The sequence below is a fragment of the Corapipo altera genome, unplaced genomic scaffold, assembly GCF_003945725.1.
Source record: "Corapipo altera isolate COAL_440 unplaced genomic scaffold, ASM394572v1 2c, whole genome shotgun sequence".
NCBI lineage: Eukaryota > Metazoa > Chordata > Aves > Passeriformes > Pipridae > Corapipo > Corapipo altera.
The window spans coordinates 4,847,711-4,875,466 of NW_020884923.1; the positions used below are offsets into that span (position 1 = coordinate 4,847,711).

General features: G+C 41.2%; 1 protein-coding gene across 11 annotated transcripts; it reads right to left on the bottom strand.

Moving 5' to 3' along the window:
* Nucleotides 1–3,228: 3,228 nt before the first annotated feature.
* LOC113953735 lies at nucleotides 3,229–27,756 on the bottom strand. Of its 11 annotated transcripts, none has more exons than XM_027657239.1 (5): nucleotides 18,086–18,360; nucleotides 13,858–13,979; nucleotides 11,644–12,914; nucleotides 10,901–11,011; nucleotides 3,229–3,255 (listed from the first exon to the last, which is right to left on the bottom strand). In XM_027657239.1, the coding sequence occupies exons 3-5, from the start codon at nucleotides 12,739–12,741 to the stop codon at nucleotides 3,244–3,246; spliced, it is 1,221 nt and encodes a 406-aa protein (XP_027513040.1). In that variant the 5' UTR covers nucleotides 12,742–12,914; nucleotides 13,858–13,979; nucleotides 18,086–18,360; the 3' UTR covers nucleotides 3,229–3,243. The 11 variants fall into 11 exon arrangements, with proteins under 11 accessions (XP_027513040.1, XP_027513038.1, XP_027513031.1 ...); XM_027657237.1 differs by lacking the exon at nucleotides 3,229–3,255 and adding an exon at nucleotides 4,985–5,047 and having other exon boundaries at nucleotides 18,086–18,363; XM_027657230.1 differs by lacking the exons at nucleotides 3,229–3,255; nucleotides 18,086–18,360 and adding exons at nucleotides 20,228–20,436; nucleotides 27,667–27,756 and having other exon boundaries at nucleotides 9,334–11,011.

The following is a 27,756-nucleotide window of genomic DNA, read 5'->3' on the forward strand; positions in this document are numbered from 1 at the left end:
GGATCTCTTGAACACAAGGTTGAACCACACTTAGAAAATAGTGGTCCTTCAGAAGAGACAACCTTATCCTAAATTTCAAGAGGGAACCACTGGAGTTGCCTGCTAGTGGTTGTGGACAAACATTAGGTCCATAGACCCTTCTGTCAAATGTAAATCCTCTCCCCTCACGTGCACGCTTGGCTGTTCACAGCAGCATGATGGATGCTTTATGCTGCTCTTTTAAAGTCTCTTGGGCTCAGCAGCCAGAGGTGTTCATCATTAAAACTGTCTCTGCTTGCAGGCTGGGATTTTTCCTTCAAACCAAACAACTCCAAGAAGGCTGTGATCAGATTTTAGAAGGACACATTGAACTTCGAGACAGAAAAAGCAAGAGTTGCACCCCCTTATTCTCTTTCAATATATCCTTCGATATTTCATCAGGTGCTTTTCTGAGTTTATAGTATTCTCTCCTGCAAACAGCTTTTTCTTTTCCATTGGTTCTTCATCTTTTTACATTTACTTGTGTGAATATTTGTATCATGCTATGCTGAATTCTGTTGAATAGTATCCTGAAATACAAATAGTGGAGTGTATTTCCATATATCACTAAGAACTTAGTGGGAAACCAAGCTAGTTTTGCAACAGCTGAGGCATTCATTTACACTGTTTTTTTTTTTTCTGGAAGATCAAACCAAGTTACTCAGACTCACTCTTGCTGATTGTCCCTTATGTGGCATTGGCTCCAAGCAACTGTTAAGTGCAAAAGCTGAAAATAAATGTTTTATTAACACAAGAACTCTTCTTGCCTTTGAAATTTCAGTATCGTCTGTGACCCGAGTTAATTCTGTTCTTGTATTTTCTTTATTGTAAGACGAGAAGCTGTAATCACATCAGACATTGTCAGGTTTTTTGTGTGTATATTTATATATATAAATGTTTATTAGTATATATGATTCTAAGAATATACTTATAAACACAGAAACATGTATATATGTATTTTTTCTTTTCCACTGTAGGTTTGTAGTCAGATACAAACAGTGGATTAAATAAGTTGCTATGGATGTAAATGATACTAAATGATTAAACAGCCCAGCTGTCTGTGGTCAAATGCAGCATCTCACCAAACACTTCTCCAAAATAAAAATTCTTCCAAGGAATGATTTATAATTTAGACCTGTAAAAAGGTTTCCTGGATAGCATTTGTTTCCCATGTGTAATGCGGTTTTAAATCTGCTTTCTGATCCAACTTTCTGCAGTTGTCTCTGAAATGGGCTTGGTGATGGATGGTGGCAAACTGCCTAAAGATGACTAGATATTTTGCCTCTCTAACATATGTCTTTCAGAGTGGTGAGTTAGTGTCTAGCATGTTAATGTCACAAAGTAGAGGAAGCAGGGTGAGGGAGTCACTAACCAAGAATTACTTGAGCTGGACTCACAGAAGAGCTAGGCAGCCAACTGCCCAGTCTAAATCCTCTTCTTCCATGAACACTTAAATCTCTTTTCAGAAGAGATCTTGTTCAAGCAGAACAACTTTTGAGATTTTTTTTCCCCCTGAACTGGAGCAAAATCAAACTGTGTTTATAGCTTTGATGAAAACAGATGTGTGTTGAGAAAATCAAAATGTTGGGGTGGGTCAGAGCAAGGCAGATTGTCAATGTGATGGTGAGACATGATCTTGGTCTAGGATGTAGAAGGTGCAGGAGGAAGCCTCTGCCCAGAGGAAGAAAAGTGGAAGGTTTTCATCCTTTGTTGTTTTCAGTGTCTCTTTTTCAGAGCCTCAGTGTCCTATGTGTAGTTAAGTCCCACTCATCATGATATGGATACATGAAACTGCCTCCCCTCTCTCATGCCAACACAACCTCCAATGTAATGCAGTTTGGTAACTCCTGGTGAAAATATTCTTACCATTAAACCCTGTTGAGCTGGGCATCTTGCCGATTTTGTGTGGCTCTTTTTTTTTTAAGTTTCCCATAACTGCAAGTACAGGAAACTAACCTGGGCTAGTTCCAGCCCGCTGTCTGTAAGCTGGCTATAGTGTTCTGGCACTCAGAAGTGATCATTACAAAATGATACTTTTTCTACCAATGAAGAATTACCACAAGAAAGGTTTGCATCTTCTGATGGCTGAACTCTAAGACTCTGGATTAATTTCCTAGCTGTGTCACAGCCACCTTGGGTGCCTTTGGAGCCTCTTTCACTTCTGGTGGGATTTTCAACCTATCTTCAAAAGAGAGGTGCCAGATTCCTCATTTGTACTTTGTGCAGTGATTAGCACAGTATTACTTTGTCCTCTTCTGGAATATACTTGATATCTTGAAATCCAAAGAGAAAGACGTAGGTATTATGACATACTATGCTTAGAATTGGGGAAACCCTATTCTCTGTAGAAAAATGATTTTGAGAAATCTATTTCTCCATTAAAAGCTAGAGTTGTGCTCTGTGACTTGTGCATGTACTTTCGCATTATGGACTAGGTAATTTTTGTCAGATTGCTTTGAGTACTGAATAAATGCAAGGAGACTGAAATCTATTCAGAAAAGATGCAAGAGCACAATTTGTCAAGTTAAAGGTTTACCATGTGTTGGTTTTGGTGTTTTAACCCAATGTTTCATTTACGTCCCTGGTTATCACTAGTGTGAATTGCACACGTCAGTGATGCTCCTGGCTGACCTACAGACAGCTCAGTGCAGGTTTGAGTCTCTCTCCCTCAGGTGTCTTGCCTTTATTGCAGCAAGACCCCCGTCTCAGTCCAGTCCCCCTTCCAGTTTCCAGCTGTGGCCAGTACAAATGGCCATATGTAGCTAATATAAATGAACTGTATTTGAACTATGCATTCACTACCAAAAATATTAAGAACAGACTACAGGGCTACATGGACCTTTGGTCTGACCCAACATTTTTTTGTCCTAAAATTACTAAAATGTCTAAGGTAGAATATGAGAACATGAAATGATACTTGTCCATCCTCTGCTATTTGAAGCATAATAATTTCCTGAGCTGGGGGGATAGTACTTAATACCCTCAGATGTACTTTCTTCTGTGACTCTGCCCACTAGCCTTTTTAATTCATGCTGACATAAAGTATTTGCAAAAACATGCTAGCAGTGGTTCCTGCAACTTAGCTACATGTGGTGTGAGGACCCACCTCCATTTGTTCATTCTGAACCTTCTGGTTGTTAGTAGTTTCATCCAATGATCCTTCATTCTGGTACTGAAGGAAAGGACAATCATCCCCTGATCACCCAGTTTGACTACCATTCATCTTTATAAATGTTCCTGCAGTGTGAAAACAAAACACTGATTTTATTCTTGGAAATAAGTTTAAATCAAATATTTTCTACCTTGTATGATCAAGTTAGGCACAAGAAGTGGCCTGCCTTTTCACAGCTTGCCCTGCTGTTTTACAGCTTCCATATAAGATTGCTGATTTAGGTACAAGTTATAGTCCTTTTTTAATAAATTTGAGTGCCCGACTTATAAGATTTTTGTATATTGTTTGAGTGGCCTTTCAGGGTTATTTTTTTAAAAGAGGGAGAGTTGGGGTTTCCATAACATTATCAGTGCTGACTCAGGCACACAAGAAGCATGTCTGCAGAGGGAGAAGGTTTAGTTTTTCATATAAGCTGTTTTTTCACCTCAACCACACTGTGGCAGACCAGAATGGCAACTCGAAAAACTTCAGGCAACCTCTGGCTCTGTGCAAACCCTACAGGGGACATTTGTTTGTTTGCCTAATAGGCAGAAAACCATTTAGAGCCTGGGATTTTATCCCCTGTGGTCATTGCACCTCCAGAAAAATATGAACAAAATGTGAGTGTGTTCCAGACTGATTTGGGCTCCAAGCATGCAGTGAGTAATGTTTTTTTTCCACCACATGACAGTAGAAAGTAGGGCTGTAAAAGGTCTGCCTAGCAGAGAATTGTACGAAGGTCTTTAAGGACATAGCACAAAACAATTTTTGTGCAATACAGCATGTCAGATGCAAGCTGAAACAATCCAGGACAAATGTGCTGTAGCCCAAGGTTCAGGTATGGTTTATTTAGGATAATTGGTCAGCAGGGTAGTTTTCCCTTTCCAGAGTGCACTGCAAAATCTGAAAGCACTGGAAGTATCATCTTGCAATATTTCTGAGTACCTCTATCAAAATAACAAATACCTTCAATTTTCCCTGGCTTCATAAAAGTCAGAAATCTGCAGGACCTCATTCTTATACCAATGAGTAATATTCTTATCACAGACAAGCTGGACTGCTAATTAAACCAAAAAAATCCTTTATATCTATATATCTTTATATATAATAATAATGATAACCACCTGTTACAGAACTATATATGTTGATAATGGTTTTAAGCGGGGGGCAGGGGGGAGGTATTATTTGTATTTTCTTCTTATTAGTGTAAACTGAGTGCTAAAGGCCTGTCTTGTGCTGGGTGCCAAACACACCCTGTACAAGTGGAGCATCTTGCCATACTTTCCAGCCTGAACAGTGGAGAAGTCACCTGTGTTTGTAAGGGAGCAAAAGAAGCAGTAAGATGTCTCTAGGCATTATGAGGGACTATGGTTTTGGAGTGCAGCCAGGTATCACACTTGAAAAGAGACCAGAAAAGACTGCTGATACAGAGGTATGTTATGGGAGTTTCCATAAATCAAAACTTCAATTCCCACTGTTGTTAGTGCTATGGCAACTGCACAAATGATTCTGTATCCATCACCTTTCTCCTTTGTGTTATGAAAACTGGTGCCTTAGACAGAGCTTTCAGATTAAAAGATTAGGTTTAAAGTTTTTGCATGGAACAAATTTTATTTGTTAGATTCCACATTTTAGAAACCGAAACTTCTTGCACTCAGTGGACTTTTGCTGAGTGTCCAGAGTCCTGAGATAACCCCATCTTCCTCTCCACAGATGTCTGCCCACAGCCATCCCCTGGGAGACTGGCCAGGGAGTCAGGGAGTCTGGGAAGCCCCAGCCTTCAGTAACACTGATACCTGGTTTTACTGTTGGTATTAGGACAGAGGCAGCTTAGCTGAGCTGTTCCAGCGTCTGAGTAGCTTCCTGCTGACTGGAGGACTGCGAAGAATAAAGAGATTTCATCTAATTCAAACTGAAACCCAATTCTGAAAAATACCAAGTTTCCTGTTAGCAGGAAACCCCCTTTTCTGGCTGTCCTCCGTTCTAACCTGGCTGACTTGATCCTCTCATCTGAACTTACAATGCTTGTGCTTCTAGACTTCTGTATTTTCAGTACAAAGAAAGAGATATATAAAGACAGTTGATTATAATGATTGATGTTAATGGGAAGTGCAGAAGGGAATTACCTACATTTAAATTACTGATCTGTGTCCTAACACTGTTTCTCTCTTAAATCACTGGGAAAATCAGACTAGATTTTAATAGATGGTATTATATGCAGTTCCAGAAACAAATCATCTGAATACTGTAGTTGGAAGGGAATTTACTCTTTCAGAGACTAGACAGGCTTTTAAGTCAACAAAATGTATGTGGCAATTTCATAGATTTATACAATGTGTAGACCAGAAGCAAAGGTTAGGTCTTTCACTCTCACACCACATGTAACACAGGCAATACATTTTCACCTGGTTTCCTGTCTTAAGCCTCTTCTTATATGTCAGCAGATTCTACCACATTATTAGGTAGCTCTTCAGGTCTGTTTTATCTCTCACTGAACTTTCAGGTCTTCTTGTTTATTATGCACTGTGCATGTTTCAAATGTCATCAGTACAGAGAATGCAGCATATTATTAGATAGTGCAAGTTTCAAGGAAATAACTCACTCATTTCCTCCCAGCATAGTAACAAGGGTATTAAAGGAGTTTCTCTTCCACTCCTGAACTTCAGACTGGCTGTCAGCTGTTGTATTGTGCTTAGTTTGGTTTAAAAAAGTAATTAATTTTTTGTAACTGTAGCTTGAAATTCTGTTCTGTTGGGCCAATTAAATGAGTAATGAAGTGGTGTCTTTAGTATACTTCCCCATTAACATTTAGCGTATGTAAATTTGAGTACAAAATAGGTAAATTGGGATCAATATGTTATGTCACTTTAAATTTCCTAGATGTTACTAATTCTCACTCAACTGGATTTTTGTGCCTTAAGTTCCAGGATCATCACATGGGAAAATCCAGAGGAGAGTTTTCCCCAAGTACCCTCCCTGCACCATGCAGAAGACCCCAGACAGTGTTTTATCCAGGTACACTTCTTAAGACCACTGTCTACTGTGGCCAGCGTTAATGGCTTTGGTCATAAAATGCCTCTTGGCTCCTTCAAGATGCTCGGCAGGACAGATAGCAGACCTTGGCTCTACTTGATGCTGCACCACCCATTCTTACAGCAAGAAGCTCCTGCAAAGTGAAGGTGGTAGCTCCTATGGGAGAGGACAGAGACCTTCCACAGCAGGGCAGGAGTAACTGGAGGAGACGGCAGCAGCTTGCCTCCAGGCCAAAAGGGGGAACTCAGAAGGTGCAGTGCTTGCTAAGTTCAGGACAAGCTGGGAGGAAAAAGTGGGGCTGGTAGCACCAGATATCAGTGTCCACTGTGCTTGTCAGTCACGTTGACTAGATTTTCAGCCAAAGCTGAAAAGAGGTGAGAGGGCGATGATACAAAAGCTCTCATCTCACTTAAAGAGAGAGGAAGGCACCTTTCAATCTTTTATGGCCAAATCAGCCTTTTCATAGTGCTTGTCAAACTTCCCACCCCCAATGTGAACATTGTCAGCTTCCAAGGCAAGGACTATTGAGCTGCACTCACCTTTGGCATCCTCCTAAACACAGTCAGGATTTCTTGGGGTTTCTGAAGAAAGTCGCCATCATGGCCACATAGCAGTATACATGAAGGCCAAAAAATGGCACAGAATGCCAGAGAAAAGATCCAGAATATACATTCTTGTTTAAAGGACAATAGGCTGAATGAAGCAGACAAACATTAAAGGTGCAGAGAGGCATCCCTCAACCCATCTTCTAAAGCAGGGGAAAGATGACACAGAGGAATTTTAGAAATATGTTTTCCTTTAGTAAAGCCTTTCCAGTCATCCAACAGAAAAGGCATTGCTATTTAAGCATATTCTCCTTCAGTCCACTTTTAGATCTGAATGCACAGCATAATTGAACCTCCACAGTGCAAATGGACATGAAAACACTAAGAATGGTTGTGTTTCTGTTTGAAAGAAGATATCAGCCTTCTCCTTAAGTCTGAGGCTACAGCTGCAGGAGCCACAGGCATCAGGTATCCTGGTGGAGGTTGCTAATACCAATGATGATAATATAATCAATAATGATAAATCAACCATGTGCTAAAAAATTATTTCTCATGTGCTGTTTGAAATGAAAATGGTTTGGAGAGTGGCTGTGGACACCTTAAATACTACTTTGCATAGAAGATCTGATGACCCCAAACCGGTTAGTAACCAGTCAGGCTTCACATGGCACCTCAAGGTGAGAGCCACTGTCTGAGTAATAACAGCAAAGTCCTGACAACAGCTCATGGCTGAAGGCAGTAATGGTGTCCGTTCACATCTGAAATATTTCCATTCAATGCCATCCATGACATCCCGATGGCAGTGTGGTTGTTCAAATTCATGTCCTGCAGCCAAGGAAGTCACAGAAGTCACAATGGGAAGAACACCCAGGCACGTGTAGTCTCAAAGTTCCTGCGCTGTGCTGGAGGAGAGGCAGGCACACTGCACAGTACTGAGCTCTTGCAGCGTAAACCAACAAAATATGAGCACGTTAGCACCAAGAGGCAGTAGTCATCAGCTCCAGTAGCTGGCTGGCTAATCAGAAGTAACCCTTTATGTGGAAGAACTTACTAAGTATTTCATTTTGAACCATTCGTGACTCCCCAGAGGGGAGGTCTTGGGAGTGTTTCACATGTTTTTTGCCTTAGGGACTGGATTTATAAACATAGGCAAATAACTGAAAGCACATACATGAGTCATTACTGAGGCGCATTACAATTTTTTTGATTTAACAACACTTTGATTTAGGAAACCCAGAGAGTTATTGTTGATTTTATGCAGTGTAAATGATTCATGTACTTTGTACTTTCCTGGAAACATAAGTTGTCAACATAAAAATCCTAGAAAGCTTTCATTTTACTCTTGTAATTCTGTCTTATTTATAAAGCTTTCCACTGATGTATACATCATCTTATTTGGAAGCTTAAGAACAGAGACAGCATAGTGGAAAAGGTTCTTTAAGTAGAGGCTTCTGAGAGGCAAAAGAGAGTAACAGAAGAATGAATATCAGTCTTTGTTTACTGGAAGCAAATAAAACCCTGGTGACAGTCTCTGCCACTGCTCTGCCACTCCTTGAAGCAAGGAGAATAATTCTTAGCAAAGTACACATTTTTGTTGAAAATGTAAAAGGCAAAATACTGAGTATAGTATATGTCAGTCATTCACCTTCCTCTTTTATAGGATTTTTTTTTCCATACAGCTCTCCTGCCCTTCCCCACCCCTCCAATATCCATTGAGCTTTGAACTCTCATTTTCCCAAGCTGTCGAATTCCTAGCATTTCCCTGGCTACAGTTTCTCTCAGAATTTTGCTGACGTGATAATCAGCACAATATTTCAAAATTTAAAAAAAATACTTCACAATCTTAAATCACTTTTTTTCCCCAGTAATTTTTAATGTCAGTATTTTCAACTTTATCATCATGTGATTGAAAATGAAGGACTCTTGCCCTCAGGATGCTTGTTAGAGTTCCAAACAAAGCTACATGACTATATTTGCCATCAGCTCCTGTGTACTTTGCTAATGGGACTGAGCCGAAGGACTGGGAAGCAGCACACTACCTCCACTAAAATTAATAATCATACTGGATACCAAAATCAGGAAAACAATTTAGATATTGGTTTTGTGTTACACTGTAGCTTCTGAATCATCATTTCTATCTGCTATTCACAATACATTATAATTCTTACTCCCCTATCACCATGTTCCACAATCTTTTAGTATCTCTCATTCTCTTGCCCTCTGGACGTAACCTACTTACTATGTTTCTTTTGCTCCAGCAACCCCTTCACTTTGAGTACTATTTTTTGTATATTGAACAGTATATGTATTATGTATTTAGTTATATCCTTACCAATTTTTCTTCCATTGCATTCAACATTGGAATACGATGTTTGTCTTTCTAGAAGATCCAGTATTCCAGTTACTTCGATAATTACTCTTCTTGTAAATAATGCATATAAACCAAAACATTTTGCAGAGGTGTTCCCTTTAGCAAGGGGCACTTACATTTGAAGGGTCCTCCATCAAGACTCAACAAATATAGATTAATCTCACTGTCATAACCTTTACATATACAAACCAGAGAAAGACAGAAATTAAGAACAATTTAAAGATGCAGCATCTTTTTATTACTTTAACGAGTATAACTGCAAAGATCAGAGTCTGCATAAAAGGACAGAATGTAACAAAGTGAATATAATCTGCAAAGAAAAAGACATGGCAGCAGAAAATATTGAAAAGCAGTCACGATAACTGTTAAGGTTAATGAGAACTACTAATAACATTGTTGTAACTGAAAGTGCTCCACTGCAGTTCAGCAAGTGGAAGCATCTGTGTAAAACAGCTGTAAAATAAATCCAAACATAAAATGTTTCACTAGGTGTTTGATCCTATTTGATTTCTGGAACATATGCTGAAAAATTATAGTATGTATAGATGGAGAAATACCATAAAAATTTGACTACTCTCAGAGTCTGCCTCAGCATATTTAGGAGAAATGATGGCCAACGCTAATTTTTCTTGCAATGGATGTTTCATTAGGGTATTGGCACAATGGTAAAAAACTCTAGGTGTTTTACCTGTGCTTTTTCAATATATTCTTTGGAAATTTTTGCTTTACCTGGCCCTGATATATTTCACGAAAAGATATAGTATATTTTCATGAATGCTGAGAGTACACCAATGATGCTCCCATTCAGGGACAACAAAAGCAGAACATTCTCAGAGATCTTGGAAAGGTTGGGTCATGACGGTTTAAAATCCATTTGACAGAAATGGAAGTTTAATGCTGAACAAGAGATAACAGACAGATCTAGGAGAAATACCAATTCATTATTGGTCATTAATTTATCTGTAGAATAAGAACTTGAACAAAGGTTTTTTTGGAAATTCATGTCCGATCTGCCTGCTGAAAGTCTTAAGACCTTTGTTGTAAAAAAATAGAAAATGGATACGAAAGGCCAGTCTGAACTGAGAGTTTGAAAATCTGAGGGATTAGAGAAAGCAAACACCTATTCCCAGAGTCTCTGATGATACCAAACAAAACTGCCAAAAGATACTTCTAAACAAGGCCATAGGGCAAGACTCTTTCAAAAGTAGGTCAATGACTATAAATATGTGGTTTGTGCTTCTGGCACCTTAAAATGAACAGCAATATGCCCAAACCAGAAAGAGCCTAGCACAGGTATGAAGAGCTTCCTGTTTCTGCCGATGAGATACACATTGGCACAGACCGACTACAAACCATTACTGTCAGTAAGAGGTCAGAAGGCACTTTTTCTAGTTTCAGTTGTATGAGTGCCAAACAGAATACAGACCCAGAAAAGATTTCAGGAACAGCTGGCATTCTGTCTGCAGTTTTTGCAAGAACTGGGGGAGAAAAAAGAAGACAGACAGATCCTGACATTTTAAAAGTAACTGTGGTGAGATTCTCAAATAGAAAATGTTTTATATCGTGGGGTCAAATGCTCAAAATTTTTGAGAAGTGTGCTAATGTTGTGTAATGACTATTTCAAGGTGAAGCATACTTCGTATTTGTACATGGCTAGGTAAGTATATTTGGCACTTTTCATCAGTTCTTTTCCCTAGTGGTTACCTTCCTTTTATGTGCAGGAGCTTTACCACTATACTTCTTAAGTTCAGAGGGACTTAGCCTGGTGAGATTGACCCTTACATCTTTAACAATACCAAATTTCTTTCTTAGTTCGTCTTTATCCTGAGGTGCTTCTTCCTCATTTCTTTTTTCCAAGCTTTCTTTGGATGGAGATACGGTCTTGTTGAGGAACTGAAACAGGAAAGAATAGAACTTGACTGTTAGGAAGTGAGTGCTGGATAGTAATTTTTCTCCCACCCCAGTTTATCTTCACAGCTTTTCTTCTGCAGTCTTTCTTACCTTGGGGATGTGGCTTTGCCAGAGGAATTTAATTCAGGAAGGACCTTGTAAGCCAGCCCTTCTCTATTCTTCTACTGCTACTTTAAAAAGTGATCATGATGGCACTCATCACCTGTTTTCAGAAACCCCACCTTCTCCCTTGGGAAATATCTTGCCATTATACTAAATTCTGCTCTAGTGTTCTCTAAATAGCAACAGGCTGCTCCCATTAAGTGCAGTGCTTTTGTCCTGTTCAAATACTAGAAAAATCTTGATATATCTCAAGATTTATTTTTTTCTTCAGCATTATTTTATTTTCTTTTTAAACAGTAAAGTCTTATAGACCTGCAAGCCTTAATTCAGATTACTCTACAGTGATTTTGTCCACTGGATTTGTGTTTGGCTTCCCCACAAAAATGTGAACAAAACCAGGTCACTCATCTTTCACAGCGATATTCTGAAAAATGCACTTTGCATTCAGCTATATCTAAGAGGAAAGTAACTTACTGTACATACACAATCACTTGATCATCATGGGTTACTACCTGCTGCATTTTCGCAGTAGAAGGGGAGCAGTTCTTGGGCTGAGAGATGGTAGTCATCTCGTGTGAAGAGGAATGTGTTTCATTTGATGTTTTGTCTTGGTGTGTGGGGGTAGCACAGGTTGTAAGACATTTTATGTTCTGTTTCACAGCATTCTCTCTTGGCAGCAGTGGATGTGGAACTTTGAAAGGTAGGTTATGGATAGAACCACATGTAATGAGCCAAACCATGGTCTTCACAAGCAACATAGGATGACGGCAAACCATTTCCCTTTCTGCTGTCAGATCCTCATGCCTCATTACATATAGAAGATAGACTTGCCTATTATAGATCATTAGAGCATTTCCATTAAAGAAAGGAATTTCCACTTGCTCTCCAATAGGACTGATAGATGAAAGTGGTAACATATCCTTATAATCCTTATTCTTCATAGTGATGAGTGACTTCAAAATTTCTGAAACACCAGTGTTAGATGATTTTACAATAAGAGGATAGGATCTTGCTGTCTTTCTGGCTGGCTCTTGTTTCTCTGGGGCTATCTGGGAACATTTCACATCTTCAGTTATATCAGGACTAGAACAGTGTCTTGGAAAGTTTTGGCTGCTTGGTATTAAAGACTTTGAAAAATCGTTCCAAAAGGAGCTGGAAGCCTCTTCTAACTTTATTAATGGCCATATATAAATTACAGATTCTGTTCCTGTAGCTTGCCCTACTTCAGAGACATTTTTTGCTGCAGCTGACAGTAGTTGCTGTAGTTTAGATGGGAAAGAAGATAGTGGTATTGATGCGATTTTGGCTTGATATGGTATCTCTAAATCAGGTTTTAAATTCCACGCCTGAGGTTCTTCAGTAACTTTAAGAGGATCAGAGATTCCAGAAATGGATGTTTTGCCTTCTTGGTCAGCCTGAGTTAGTGAGAAGCCTCTTTGCAGAGAGTGCTTTTCAGCTGAGGTTTCAATACTCTGAGCATTAAAATCTGTTGATAACTTTCCTCTGCCAGCAGAGGTCATGCCAGTATTTTCTAGTATGTCGAAATCTTCTCTCTTCAATTGCTGATTCTCTAGCACAAGAACATATGTAGGACTGGTATCCATCTCCATAAAAAGCGCTATAGTTTGACTTAATGTATTCTGTTTAGACAGATGAGCTTCTGTGACTGGGCAGTTGTGTACAATGACAGCTTCCAGAGGAAAGGGAATGAAAAAAGAGTTCCAGTAGGTCTCATTTATTTTTACCTATTTCCTGAAGGGCTTCACTTACGCAGCCTGACATCCTTAAAATAAAAGTGGATATAAATTAAAATGTGATTACATATTTGTAAATGCACAGTGATTTTTTTTCAGTTAACTCAAAATAAATTAATAAACAGAAATATATCTGTGATTTAAGTATTACCTAAAGCTCATCTAGCCAGTAGGATTCTTCTGTAATAGTAATTTGTTGTGAGATACTTCCAATCTTGACATAAATTGGCAATGAGTTTGTTACACCCTGAGCTCACTTGGCAAGTTTTTAAAGGGGCTTAGGCACTTTGATTCCTTTGGCGGTGCACAGGAGAAAAGAACAAACTTCTCAGGAGGTTGAATAGTAAACTTTTATTGGAAAACTTTAGAGAATAAGGTACTTGGCGAATTTTAAAGCAAACATCCAATCAAAGTAAGGCACTTCAGAAAGCACTGACTTAGTCTGACTTTAAGATACCCAGATTTCGAGAACAGGACGTCAGGAGAAGAAAGAGAGAAAAAGAGTGAAAAAGGAGAGAGAAAGATCAGTAGTCACCACCCTGGATCCAGCAAGGTCTCAGGAGCTGTAAGGTCCAGGGCAGTGGGGCCTGTCAGCGTCACCTCTGTGTCACGGCCTTTTATCTGCTCTAGTCTCCCAGGGCCCTCTCCCCAGGTAGGGCTTTCATTGTGCCAATAGCTTGGTAGCCATGTTGGAGCTGGACCAGAGGCTCCAGTGGTAGGGTGTGGAGCAGTGTACAGCCCCACCCCAGCAGAACTTGCATTCCTACCCCCCCCATACACACTTCAGTTGCTTTGAGCCAGTAATTATTTCTCTGGTCTCCTAGAGAGTTTCTGCTTGCTTCCATAGGAATTTACCCAATAGTGCAAGCTGTTGGTGGACGGCATCTATTTTGTTCAGAAGCAGTATTCCCTCATGTAAGAAGATACAATGCCACTAAAATCAATGCACGTTTTTAATAAAAATGGTCTTACCAAAGAACTTTACAGTCAGTTTTGTACTTCGCTTGGAGAATGATTTGACTTCAGCAATCAATCTTAACTTAACACTACTCTCAGCTGTAGCAGAATCAGATCCAGTAGCTTCATCATGGCTTCTAATAAAGATGTAAAAAAAAAAAAGAAGAATCAAGTTCAGATGCTTATCTGATACCTATTAAAACCTTCTAAGCACCAGTGTAATTGTAAAATGCTAAACAACCATAAGTACATAGTTGAATTTACAGTAGAAGAAAACATGAAATTTAAATTTGTATCATGAGAGAAAGGCAAAAACGCTGAGATGGATTAAAAACAAATTAACTTTGAATTAACTGCTGCTTCTCCAATGGTTATGTTCTTCTAGGAATAACCTACTTAGCACTGCAGACTTGATTTTGTAGAAAGAAAACATAAACACTCACATTACTTGCATGTCAATCACACAACTCGAAGGTGTTTTTTAGTCTTCCTAAATATTAAAAACCACAGTGAGTTTCGCCTCCATAACTGAGGAAGTTCAACTACTTAACAAAAGAAATGTAATAAAGACAAGTTCAGTGAATGTCTGCTGAGGATCATGAAAATTAACCTTTCCAAGTCCTTTTACCTAGTAAAAATCAATAAACTGAAAAATAAAATCACATTTCCTCCTCATCTAGGCTGTACCTCCTGCATTTATGATGCATACATCTAGGTGTATTCACGTAATTCCAGGACGCTAATCATGAATATTTAGAAATAATTATATCGATTGTCAACAAGTTATTTGAATCACTGATTGTACACACAGTAGTATTGAGGCCTTCTGTAGAAGCAGACTGTAAATCAAATGATTTCCTTTGCTTTATCTGATGAGTAGGGGGTTTCTGTTTTGTTTTGGTTTTACTTCTGGTCTTAGGGATTTTTACTACATCCAGCATTGCCATATGATAAAGCTAGGACTGGTCTTCTGCCCCAGAAAGTCTCTTACTGGCCTCTGCATTAGCCTTCGCACTCTTTTCATTAGTATTAGTCCATTAAATCTTCTGCTGTCCAAGTGAAGGAATAGTTTCTCTGGAGTGATAGCAGAGTAATAAGGCATTTACTATAATCCTTTAAGCAATGGGGGAGTTGCCACAAAACCCCTAAACAAAAATTTAAAAAGAATTTCAGTAACATGAATTGTTGACACATATCTTAAAAAACAGAAACCCAGAGACATAGCAAGTAAACTGAAATTTAAAAAATAAATAAATAAAAAAAAAGATTCAAGTTTTGAGACTGAGAAATCCTGGTTAACTGTGAAACCAGCTAAAAAAGAGACAAATATAGCTGCAGAAAAGAAAGACTCTTTGATTCTCAGAAGCTGTAACTCTACTGTGAAGGCTCTGAATTGATTGATGTAGTGATGGGGCTCATTGCCATAGTCTCCAGTTTTGCTCCCTAAAATCCTATGTGCCATTTAAAGACTTCTAGCCAGCTGTCATTGTCAAACAATTCCCACAGAAAGCACAAAAACGCAAACAAAATCTGTTTTGACAAAGAGACCAGCAAAAAAACCTGAACTATTACAGTTCTGGTGTAGGCAAGTTTCCTGAGTTCACAGTCTTTCAAGGTGGCTCACAGAGGGGCAAACTGTTTCATTCTTCTTTGCAGGTGACTAAAAGCCTTGTGAGTATCAGTTAAAGCAGATTAGTTTCTCCTGCCAGCAGACACAGAGAAGCACACTTTGTGCCACTACCACTCAACAGTGCAGAGGATATATTTTTTGCTATGTTCATCATAGAGGTGCCAAGACCCCTTCAAGGACTGCGACTAAGAGAGCATGGAATGTAACCTATAGCTCTGACAAAATGTCACTGTACTGATGGTGCTGAACTTGTGGCTTGTGAGCTTGGTATGAGTCACTGTATCAATTATCATGGAATCATAGAATGGTTTGGGTTGGGAGGGACCTTAAAGATCATGCAGTTCCAATCGCCCTGCTGTGGGCAGGGACAGCTTCCACTAGACCAGGTTGCTCATAAGCCCCCATCCAACCCGGTCCTGAACACTTCCAGGGATAGGGCATTCACAACTTCTTTGGGCAATCTGTTCCAATGTCTAACTACTATCACAGTAAAGAGTTTCTTCCCAATATCTAATCTAAACCTGCCTTCTGTTAGTTTAAAGTCATTCCCCCTTGTCCTGTCGCTACATGCCCTTGTAAAAAGTCTCTCTCCAGCTCTCTTCTACGTCCCCTTTAGGTACTTGAAGGTGCTGTGAAGTCACACTGGAGCCTTCTCTTCTCCAGGCTGAAGAACCCCAGCTCTCTCAGCCTGTCTCCGTACGAGAGCTGCTCCAGCCCTCTAATCATCCTTGTGTCCCTAAAGTTATTTTGGCCTATAACCTGCTCCTGATACCTTTCTTCATTCCTGAGAACCATGAAGACAGCCTCTGTTAGTGTCAGCAGGCTCCTATCCACCATCTTCCTAGGGCAATTCGGGAGCACTTCAGGACACGTGTGTACTTTTTGCAGTACATATTGCATGTGAATTAAACCTGCTAGTCCTAGGACTCTGATCCTGGCATGCCTGCATGCAACAATTTTTCGGTCATCTCAGGCACGTTCATCTCCTCCTCTGTCTTTGGAAAACATTCTATTTCTAGTTTGGCCAGAAAGTCTGTGCATCAGTTTTCTACGCTGTCCCTCAGAATCAAAAAAGCAAAAGCTTAGGTGCTTGACTGTAGTGAATTTAAGACAACTCTAACAATCCCACACAAGACAGAGGACTGTCTTAATGCAAGTATTACAAAAATTATGAATATCTTCAGTCCTAACTCTTAGTTATGCACAGCAACCAGCAGACTGAGCTTATCTATCACCACTGGAAGAACCAAAGAGTCTCAATTCCAGCATTTTATTGATGGTAAATAGCAGCGAGTCACACTGATTATAAATGTAGTGTACTGTACCTTACAGTGCACATCTTAATATATAGCAGTAACTTCAGTTGAGTAATTTTGTCGACCCTTGAGGTTAAAAGATAACCACTTGTGTCACAGATCTCAAGGTTCCCAATAGAACTGAAAAAGGAATGACCATATTCACATACCTTAAAATGTCCTTATTTACACACAATGAAAGAAATCTATAAGAAATCCTCCTTTCTTCTTCCACCTTAAAACTCACTGAGTGCAAATTTGTATGTATACAAATCTTTTTCATCCCAAGTAGTCTTACAATCTGCTTTTTAAGACTATGACTCACCATTGCCCTATCTTCACCAGAGACAACAACAGCAAAGAGTCTTAAGAGAACTCACAAAAATAATAAAATTCATATTTAAAATTTCCTTACTTTTGATAAAAATGTGCATATGAAAATTGCAATCATCAATTTGTAGGAATATATTTATTCTAATTAGGTTTTCACTTGTAAAACTTTGGCTTGGCATCTTAGTTTGTTTTTTCTTATAATATAGCAACAATTCAGGGTGATTCCAAAGCTAGCCCTGAGAAAACTTAGATTTCCTGAAATACAGGCATGACTGCTGCTAGCGTGGCATATATTATTTTTGCCTGGATTTGATCCAAGGTATAGACATAGTGCCTTTCAGTTGTTACGTCAGAAGTGTCTTAAAACACAGCATCTGCTCAGTTAAGTACCCTTGTTTCAACACTGGTTCTGCATGGAAACTCAAATGGGTCCATAAATCGTCTAGGACTTCGTGGTGTATGTTAAAAAATACAGGTATGGCACAGGCCACTAGATCTGTTATACGGTTTAACACACATATTCCTTTCCTTTTGCAACAGGTGGCCTGCACTTAGGCTGTCAAAAAATGCTGTGATGTTCAGGGAGAGAGCAGTTCGAAGAGCTTCCTAAAATTACGTACAACATGTGCTAAAGGTCCTTCTAGCCCAGTCCCTGCCTCTGACAGTGGCCAAAAGAGGAGGCCCAGCAATAATTTGAGAACAGGCCATGCACGTAGTGGTAATTTCCTGGATACCCCCAGTCTCCAACAGTGGGAGGCACAGGGCCCTCCTGAGCCAGCAATGATTTCTCAATGGATTTCCTGCTGGCACCAGCCCTGCTGTGTAACATAAACTCCTTCCCCAGCAGCTTCTACCCCGCAGCGGTGCCTGCTGGGTCACTTACAGCCGCAAAAACCTCCTCAGGTCCCTGGTTTGGGGTCAAACCCTGGCATTCCCAGTACAGCTGGTGTGGGCTGGGGGAATGGGAAAAGGAGGTGAGAGTTACCATTACAACCAGAGCGCAGGTGCCAGACTAGAGGAGAAGCCTTCAAGTGCTGCAGCAACTGCTGTGGCAACTACCAAAACTGCTGAGAGCCTTCCAGAACCTTCTAGCCGCTAGAATCTTCCAACAGACACTGGGCACCGGCAGTTTCAACAGCTGCTGCGAGTGACACTGGGTGCTCTTGGCCAAATCGGCTGCTCCCCACAGGCTCCAGGGCTGTGCCCGCATGGCTGCACCTGCCCTGCCAGCCCAGCCAGCTGTGCCCCTGTGCCCACAGCCTCTGAAGGACAGGGCCCTTCACACCATCTCAGCCATGGCACCAACTCTTGCGTTCCCACACCTTTTGGCCCCTTTCACCTCTGCAGGGCTGCAGCTGACAGGTCCCCACTGCTCAGGGGTGGCAGCTCTCCCTGTGACTCACCGGGCTCACACCCCACCTTTCCTGTGGGAAAGGGCCCTGGAGGCCCTCCCTGAGCCCACTGCGCTGCACAGCTTCGCTGCAATTCCCTCATGGCCAGGGCATCCTTCAAATGTCCTCATTCTCCAGCCAGGCCCTCGCTGGGTCCAGAGGGGAGAAATTACCAGGCTCAAACTTCCCTCCTGACCTTTCCTCAGTGCTGTTTCCCCCCCATTGACAGGCAGTGCTCAGGAGTCAGAGGAAAAACAAACCCATCCCACTGTGGCACAGGTGAGCGCTGAGCCCTCCATCCCAGGCACACCTAGGCTGCCCCAGCCTATCCCAGACTCTTTCTGCTGAGGAAAGGCTCAACACACAGGTGCTGCTCAACTGAGTCCCAGCCATTTCTCCTCAGCTGACAGGCCCTGGGCCAGGAGTCACTCCCATGGAAGGGCTACAATGCAGATGGCCAGGCACAGGGGCCTCCCCCAGGCATGGCCATGGGGCAACTCCACAACACACCAAAGGATGTGAGGGAGTATGAGCGTGGCAGAGCACTGGTACAGGCTGCCCAGGGAGGTTGTGGAATCTTCCTCTCTGGAAACATTCAAAACCCACCTGGATGTGTTCCTGTGTAACCTACCCTAGATGACCCTGCTTTAGCAGGGGGGCTGGGCTACATGATCTCCAGAGGTCCCTTCCAACCATAACTACTCTGTGACCAGGGTCTGTTGCTCTGCTGCTCCACCACACTGGGAACAGTGCCAGAAAGCATTTGAATAAGCAGCCAAATTAATCTGAAATACTTAATCAGGTATTCACAGAAGCACAGAATTATTTATGTTAATAGGGTCCTCTTGTGATCATCTTGTCCCACTCTGCTACAGCACAAGAACTTATGCAATGAGTGGTGGCCTGGCAGCAGGATGAGCTTTGAAACAGCCTGCAATTTCAGAAGGGCTGGAAATACACAAGTGACTTTATTGTTGCCATCCTGTTAGTAGCTCCTCTTGGAAAATGGCTCAGAGTAAAGTAATTTTATTTTACTCTAATGAGTGAAATAAAACTAGAGTAATATAAAACAGAGATATAAAGTGGCTGGTGAGATGCATCATGTTGATAACTTTATGTAGCGAATGAGTGTTTTAGGTTGCTTAAAGAATCACAGCAAAGACATCAGCAAAAGCAGGGTTAATATAAAAGTGAAAGCGCAACAAAGTTCACTGGCAAGGTTCACTCTACTACTTACTAGATGGTTAAAGCACACAGAGGAAAAGCAAACTAAAATCTGAAATCAATCAATCTAAAACCAAAATCAACCCAAAAATTATTTACATGGAGGCTGAGGGGAGGGTGGGGAAGTGTAAGGATAGGAAAGGCAGGGTGAGGGGTGGGGGGAAGCATATGGATAGGAAAAAGTAAGGATAGAAAGGAACAAGGGAGACCCTCCCACTGAGTCACAAGGTTCAGAGTGGACTCCCTTGCCAAACTTAGCCCCTGACTTGACCAACAGTTTAGGCCTAAAGGTTCAAGAGCACTTAACAGCACTTAATGAGTAGCCTAATTTAAACAATTTAGCAACACAGTCATATAGAATTTACTATAACGCAACAGTAACTCACTTAAAAACCTTAGTTACAAATCTAATGTACTTAAGAATCTAAGAGAGCAACCTTCATAGTACATTCGCTACAACATATTCACATTCACACGCACACAGACCTAAAGAGTATGTACAAAGTACATACCTGTGAAAAATTCTCCTCAAATTCAGTGAAGGACTCGTGTAGGATGCCTTTGTATCAGCCCAGGCTCTGTGCTTGGCGTTTGATGGCGGTCCTTCCAATATTGCAAACTTGAGAGTCCACTAGGTCTGAGGATAGTCCTACTCAGAGAAAGATTGTTGGTTTCAACCTCCTGTGGTCCAGGAGAGCTCAGAGGATCTCACTAAGGACCACTGTTTATAGAATCACAAGAGAGTTGGCTTTAGTCATAGTAATTTTTCATCCTGGCCACAATTTGGGTCAGTAACTTTCTTTGGAAGTTTGATAACAAAAATGTTGTTCCACTTGGGTTGTTTTTCAGGCAAGAGAAGTTCCCAAGGCTGTTTGTTAAAAATCAGAAGCTCATTAGACAGCTTAAGTTCCTGGGAGTAGACAGTGTTTCTGATAAGCTCAGGAGGGGCTTAGCCCAGGTGCTGTTCATCGAGGCTGAGGCCTCATGAGCATTTTTGAGATCACAGTGCATCCGGAGGAGGAGGAAGAGGAGAGGGAATGCACCACCACATCATAACCACCTGGCACTCCAAGTTTTAAAGTGCTATCACCTTCACTGAATTTTCCCAGCAGGCATTAGGTTAAATTCAACATGAAACATGAATTTCCTGGGATTGTTCATTGTCAGCTGCCTCCTGCTGAGGATTTTTACATTTAGTTAGAGGACATGTTTCATACCTGTTGTGCGAGGTGAAGACCTGCTACCTCTGGCTGCCCATACCTGTAAGGTTGCTGATGTTCAGTATTTGTTCTTTTTTTAGTTTCTAAAGCTGCCTGAGAAATCAAGGCCACTTCCTCCCAGTCAGATAATAAAAAACATAGTCCTTGCCCCAGAGAGCTTATGAAGCAAAAACGTTAGTGAGAGAATAAAGAGGGTTTGTTCCCTGTTCCTGATGACTGAGTTTTGCTGAAATGATATCCTGCTGTGATACACACAGGAGGAGCAAGGAGCATAAAGCACATATGTGGCTCTAGCACATATAAATGCTTTACTGTGGTCAACCCCAGGAGTCACCCTGACCTTCAGCACTGTCTCTGAGTACAACAGGATATTCACCATTAGCCACTTATGTGCTTATCAGCAAATAGAGGTGAGAAAGGCAAGATAGAAAGGAAGGCATGGGCTGAAAGGTGAGGTAAAGAGCAAAGTGAATTGCTGACAATTTTGCTCTTCCTTCTCATCTCTTCTTTGCCACCAAATTTTTTTTTGTGCGAGCTGAGAGATCATGAAAGTAAAGGAGGAGAAACACTCTGGCTGTGATCTGCCCACCTACAGCTTTCAAAGCATTTTAGGGAGGATGAGAGCTGTATTGAAGCCCAGCGCAGGAGAGAAGGATGCAGAGATGTTAACCCTAGCTAGTGACATCTAACTGGCTACCGAGAAGGCTGTGGGTGTGCAGATTATTTACAAGTGTGTGTGCGAGGAATATTATGTGTGTGGGAGGAATATTATGTGGGGAAAAATCATCTGTACCTCTTAAAGAAACAGTCCCTTCACTGTACCAGAATTTCTGTTACCTCTCGGCTGCCGTATATTCCTTTAAGTAAAAACCTAGTACCTTTCTCTAGCATTGCCTCTTCTTACATCCCAAAACACTGAATTTTGTCTTTTGGTGCTACTCAAAGCTCAGTTCAATCTTTCACATATCAGAAATGGAGTCACAGTAGGGAGCTGTATGAGGATTTTTGAGAACTATTGTGTTATAACCTTTGGAAACTTGGTGCAATGAACCCTCTCTCCTTACCCGCAGCACTTGGTACCTATCCCCTTGTAATCATTCATGGCCTTATGTCCTTGCCAAAAAAATTACTTTAAGAAGAAGGGAGAGGAAAGAAATGTCAGAGTTTTCTCTAGTGAATTCCTGTGACTACCTGTCTGGTAAGGAGGCTACAAACTAACAAGTTGTGTTCCTTACCCGCTTACAGCTTGGAGAGGGGAGAGAAGGTTTTGATATCAACCCCGTATGTGCCTTTTCCACATTGATTTGGGAACTTGCTAATCAGTTAGGAAACAGTTCAATGACACAGCATGTCACAGACACTGAGCAGATGTTAGACTTAATCTTGATTTTTTTTTCCCTCAACTATTTTCTCTAAACGCCTAGGGAAAAATTCCAATTTCAGTGGGTTCTGGACCAAGTCCTAGCATATCAAGCACTTGCTAATAATACATTATGTTTATTTATCTGTTTCAGATGCTGATCTGTGACATATAAAAATGCTATACTTCACAGATTTTGAAAAGAGGTGGCCCCCTTCAGCTTGTGATAAATCCTGTTCGGAAGCAATGCATAGCCTCAAAGGAGGAAGCTGAAGAATGGAAAAAGACAAGCATCCCTCCATAGCCTGTACAGCCCAAGAGATTAAGCCATGACCATCTGCAGCACCAGAACAGAGAACACCACACAGACATGTGGGCCTCCAAGGAGCCAGCCAAAGTCTGCACAGGCCCCAGAAAAATACAGTACTCTAGTATTTCATGTGAGCAACTACACCCTGCCAGCGCGCTGCAGAGCACAGTGCGGACACTGGAGTGCGTCAGCTGTGTCGGATGAGAGCTCTGTGGGTGCGAGGTGCCCCGCACAGCTCGGCGGTGTGCCAGCACATCCTCCCGTACCTCTGCTCACAGGATTTTCCCACCACCCTGAGCGCCTGAGCTCCACATTCCAGCTACCCGCTGACAATGTCTGTGTTCTTGGGAAGCTGTAATTCGCGACTCTTGCCAGCATGTGACACAAGAGACGGAGCAGGCTGCCCGCACTGCCGAGACTAAAACCGACCGACTTTTAAAATGTCTGGCCAGTCGCTGCCGAGTCTGTGCTCCGACACCGTCAGCAGTGTATTCCATCAGGAGCAAAGGTTCTCCAGATTTCTTATGACACAGTAGTGATGTTTCTTTACACACACACACACGACATGATTACATATGGATCAGACTGTGACTGGATAATAGAAAGCGCAAGGAAAAAGGTACTGAAATGTCAGCTCTTTTGCAAGCAGCAGAGTGATAGAGGAACTCCTGCTTGTGTCAGTAATTATCAAAAGTCAGAATCTCATGCACAGAAATGGTGCCCTTCCAGCAATTAAACCGGGAACAGTTAGTGACATATTGAATAAGGGCTCTCAAATGTATAAATGCATTGATACAGCTGGGCATGCAAACTAGCAGGGTACTAAGCAAAGCAGATGCTGAAGAAGCTCTATTTAGTGAACCAGAATTAACTTGATCTCATTGTTTTTATGCATCTTCCACAGTTGAACAGATTGATTACACTCAAATATCTTCCTTTTTAAGTGATTCCACTTATTCCAGTTCTTTGCTGATGCCTGTTTCTCATTGATTTTACCTGGCTACAGTCACTAGAGAGCTAGATGCTTCATGGTCACCAGCTCTGTAATAAAGATGAGGGAATTATATCTCACACTGGCAGACCTTTATGGCCCTGAACTACTGCATTATAGGACACTGTTGTGCTTGGGCACAACAGTTCATCATGACTCAGTAGCATACAAGAGCATGGACTGAGATAAGGACTGTTGTTGTAACCTCTGTAACCTTGAATCACAGCACGGCTTTGCTCCATCTGCATGATATGATTTCTAATCTTAGGAACAAAGCCAGCCATGCAGAAGTCCTGAAGACAAAGAGCTGGATCAGCAGGGAATTGGGAAAATGGATGGAAGGGCAGATGAAGATGAACTGAATACTAATGCTAGCAGTTACAACAGTTCTGAGAGGCTGCTGTACCTGCACCCCCAGCTCTCATTATTTAATAGGTCTGGAAATCCCCTGTTTCAATCTGCCATTCTGGATTATTTCTCACCGAACTACAGACAACTGCATTGACATGCCTGTCCTTAAACCTTTTATGTCTCACTGGCACCTGCATTCAGAGATATTTCAGCACTGAATTTACTCTTGCCTTAGTGTCTGTCTCCTAGAAAAGACAAGACCACAGCATATCAGGAGAGATGACAGTTATTATCAGCCTGTTGTATACAGTGCCAGGGCTGACATGAAGATTATTCTGGCCTTGGGGAGCAAAGGGAGGTGAGGTATTTTGAAAAAGAGCTACAAGAATGAAGATAAAAGTCACATAAAGTTTTCCTGTCTCCTTCTGGCTTTGTTCCTCTGTATTTCCACTCAGTTGAAATGTTGTAACTATATGCTAGGCTTGGCAAAACGACAGGAGCAAGAAGAAAGTAAGAATATGCTCAAGGAAAGAGAAGTTCAAAACTCCCCTCTGAACTTGTAGAGCTGAGAGAAAGGCAACTGGCACCAGGGTAATGTTTCCTTGTAACACAATGCCATCTGCTGGGACTTGCTATAGCAGATGAGGCAGTGCAAATGAACTTGGGATAAACAAGTCCAATAAGGCTAGAAAACGCATGCTGCCATGTCAACACAGACTGAATGTGATCACATTTGCAGTTAGCAACAAGGTATGGTTTAACAGAAGCAGTTTTTAGAGATTTTTCATTCCTTACTGCCTAATACATTGTCATGGAGTATGACAGTGTATATACATCCCACAGAATGTTCAGGCTGGCTATTGCTGCTGTAAGCTTTTCCCTCTAGAGTGAAAACCAAACATGTTGTGTCATGACAGAAAAATTGATACTTGCTGGGTTCACTGCTGTGTCACTTCTAAGTAATGTTGAGCAGTGCATTTGTCATTCATACAGTGGACAGACAGTGATAGGATAGATCTGTTCATGAAAGTTATGTTCTGACTAGCAAGTAGGATTTCCTACTCACTGTGATTCCCAAAGGTATGATGCTGGAGGCCTGTTTGTTTGTGACTTGTTTGCTGGTTGAGATCACTTGTATGGTTGGAAGTGTAAGATGCTGGTGCCAGACCTGAGTTCAAATCTTGTCCTAACATGTGACAGCCATGTACCATGAGACAGATGAGGAGCTAGCAACTTTCCCCCAACTGTTCCTGAAAGAGGTTTGTTCATATAGATTGTGTTTGATAGCAACAAACTGGGAGGAAACTACCCCTAATGCAGGTGGTGGTGTATTTTTAGGGTTTTTTGTTGCTGAGGAGGGATGGTTTTAGGCAACCTGGATGCTTGGGGTTTTGGGAGTTTTCTAAGTGTCCAGCTGTTTCAGTTGGCTGAAATATGTTCTTTTTCCTATTTTGGAATATCCTTTCTCATTGGTGTACCCGATGAGATGTGGCCCTGAGTGGTGCTGAGTGCTTCAGGCAGTGCCTGAATAGTCTAATATGCTCTGTAGAGGTTTCAGTCTCTTTCAAAAACAGGACTTTGAATCCTGTTCCTGCTATGTGTTGCCTACCATGTTGCACTACATACTGCCTGTGAATGTTACATGTGCTAGAAAAAACTTGTTTCATTCCTGTAATGGATGTGTTAATATTGACTGTGAATTTGACAGTTCCTTAAAAACAAGCTTGGGATGGCTGTGCATCTTTCTGGATTTGAAATATCTTTGTACTCTGCAAATCCCATGGGAAGTATACGCTCTACAGACTTCTCATGCTGAATGCTTCAGGTTGATTAGATTTGTTGCTTCAGGATGGCTAATAGGTTGCTTGATGACAGCTCCTTTGAGCTTAAAATCATTAAGAAAGAAAATACTTCTTATAGCATCTTGTCTGGACCACCTACATTTCTGTGGCAAGTTACATGTGTGTGTTGGAACTCCTCTGTCCTCACAAATGTTAAATTAAAAGAGACTTGAATTTATTTATGGAGATCTGATGTTGAACAGATCCAAAACACTATTTAACCCATAAAAGCATTCATTGCAAGCATACTATTGAAGGCATAACTACATTCAATTCATGAGTGATGACGTATTGTACTTTGGTGAATTAAACTGAGAATTTTGCTCTGGAGCATTTATTCCCCAAGAATGCTGATAGCTGCCACATAGTTTGCTCCTGCCTAGTCAACTATGTTTTGATTACACTAAGACACAGACAGAGCAGTTTATTGGTCTGAAATATTTGTTTGGACCATTTTTTGGTCACAGTGTATGGTGAATGTATACTCTGCTTAATTCTGTTTTGCGGTCATGCAAGGACAAACATATTCATAAATTACATTTAGTTGTCTTTCTTACAAGCTAACAGTCAATGTTAACATATGAATGTGTGAGACTGCCTTCATTACAATTCCAATTTGTTTAAGATTTCCAGGGTGTTGGTAAGGTTTCTGAGTCATAGCAAACAATTTTTAAACAATCTTCAAACAATTTTTCCTTAAACAATACTGTTTTGATCATATTGTCAAATATGGTGGATAACAGCAATGAGGGCCTTATATGCTGGTGTTTCCCTCCAGACAAATTTCTCCACTATATGGCAACATTTTTATTTTCTTGAGGTCTTTATGAAAGGCACGTCTTCTCCACTTCATTTAGGCAGTATGAGCGAGTGGTGGAATAATATCTGCCAAAAGACAGAGATAGCAAAAATATGAATTCTCATAGAAACTATATGCAGTCAGAAGTAATTGCAGCAGCTTGTAAGACTCCAGGCCCCAAGCTATGAACTCACTGAAGGGTTTTTACTTTAAAAATATAAAAGGCTCTGACAATATTCACCCTCCAGATTGTTAGAAGAGTGTGGCAGTAAATCTGCAGTATATGAGAAAACTGTGGTTTAAACATGTTTCAAAATGGCTTTTTGTAGTCTCTTTGCTAACTCATGCTTTCTTCTTCCCAAGACCCCCCACGACAAGTGTTATCCCATGCAGGAATGTCCTGGGAAGATGTCCTAAGTTGTTCTCATTGGACCTTGTTAACCTCTTCCTGTGATTGGGTGTTCCTGTAAGCCCCTTGAGACTTCTAATTGGTTATTCTGTGAGTCCTTCTAACCCTATAAATGTAACCCCCCAACAATAAACTCTCTCTTGCCTCCTCTCCACACCAGTGTGCTGTCTCTGTGCCTGCCATGGGGCCACGTGGGTGGGGAGAAGGGAGAGCACCTCTCCCCTCCAGGCTCAGGACCTGAAGAAACCCCTGGTGCTGGAGTCTCCCCTCCCTATCCACATTAAGCCATCGGAAATGGTTCCTCAGATGGAAATGGAACTAGAACTGGGCCGCCCCACGCCATGGGGGGAAAGGGATCTAGAGAAGAGCCTTCAGTAGTTTTAACACCATAAAGAGAGTACAAAGGAGAAAAGCTGCATTTTTTCTCAGGAGGTACTTTTACTGGTAAGCTTTAGAAAATATGAGTACTTGGCAAAAGTTTAAAGGGTAATATTCAACCAAAATAAAGTATTCCACAAAGCACTGACTTAGCACATGCTAACCCATATAACTTAGTAAAATCCAACCCACCTGGTCTCAAGCTACCCAAAATATTAAGAAGGGAGATGAGGAGGAGGAGGAGAAGAAGAAGTAGAGAAAGAGAGAGAAAAAGAGAATTATAGCTACCAACCTTTGAACCAGCATAGGTCCAGCCACAGGAGTCCAGAAAATGGAGGGTTCAAACCAACCAATGGAGAGGACATGTTGCTGCTTTTATGTG